This window comes from Chiloscyllium plagiosum, chromosome 28, assembly GCF_004010195.1.
Source record: "Chiloscyllium plagiosum isolate BGI_BamShark_2017 chromosome 28, ASM401019v2, whole genome shotgun sequence".
Lineage (NCBI taxonomy): Eukaryota > Metazoa > Chordata > Chondrichthyes > Orectolobiformes > Hemiscylliidae > Chiloscyllium > Chiloscyllium plagiosum.
The window spans coordinates 49,382,662-49,383,500 of NC_057737.1; the positions used below are offsets into that span (position 1 = coordinate 49,382,662).

The 839-nt window shown below is 53.0% G+C and overlaps 1 protein-coding gene across 1 annotated transcript in view; it reads right to left on the reverse strand.

Moving 5' to 3' along the window:
• Positions 1-323, reverse strand: part of dhx33 (DEAH (Asp-Glu-Ala-His) box polypeptide 33) — a 90,431-nt gene extending 90,108 nt beyond the window's left edge. The window contains exon 1 of the mRNA XM_043718879.1: positions 75-323. Coding sequence (XP_043574814.1) covers positions 75-258 — 184 coding nt within the window. The 5' untranslated portion in view covers positions 259-323. The remainder of the gene's footprint in view (positions 1-74) is intronic.
• Between the last annotated feature and the right edge of the window lie 516 nt (positions 324-839).

Here is an 839-nt window from a genome sequence, read left to right on the forward strand (position 1 = left end):
GGTCACATTTGATGGTTTGCGGAGGTTGGTGTTACTTTGGGGGAGGTTTCGGTGAGGCCATGTGATGGTGGTACCTATAATCACCGCCGTGTCCAGCTGCCGCAGTTGTCCAAGGAGTTTTCCCCGAGCCCGGTAAATGGGCAGTTCTCTCCGCTGTTGATCGATCTCCATCTCCTGCAAAAGTGCATTATTCCGCCTTTGACCACACACAGGTTGCGATGTTTTGAACTTCTTGGCCGGAGGCGGCCGACTCTCCATTGAGACTCGGATCCACAGTTACACAGTAACCACCGCGCTACCGCCCGGAAATACCCGAGGCTGAGCGGAAACACCCGAGGCTGAGCGGAAATACTCGAGGCTGAGCGGAAATACCCGAGGCTGAGCGGAAACACCCGAGGCCGGCCGGAAACACCCGAGGCCGCCCGGAAATGGAGCTGACGGTCGATCCTCACCATTTTTGGGAGGGAGGCAGTCAGGAGAAGTGAGCTTTTTGTCAGCAATGATAAATTACTGGTTCGGAAGGAGTCCTTGGCTTACTCCAGCTAAGGGCAGAACTGTATCTTTCTGTTAGGATGCTCACAGTCTGCATTTGGTTGTGAATTTAGTCGGTGTGGTTGGTAAATTGGCAGATGATACCGACATTGGTGGTGTAGTGGACAGTGAAGATTACCTCAGGGTACAGCGGGACTTTGATCAGCTGGGTTAATGGGCAGAGGGGTGGTAAATACAGCATGTGTGCAGTTAATGGTTGGTCCCTGGGGAGCGTCACCAAGCAAATCTGTGGAGGTGCCAGTGTTGGACAAAGTTAAAAATCACACACCACCACCAGGTAATAGCCC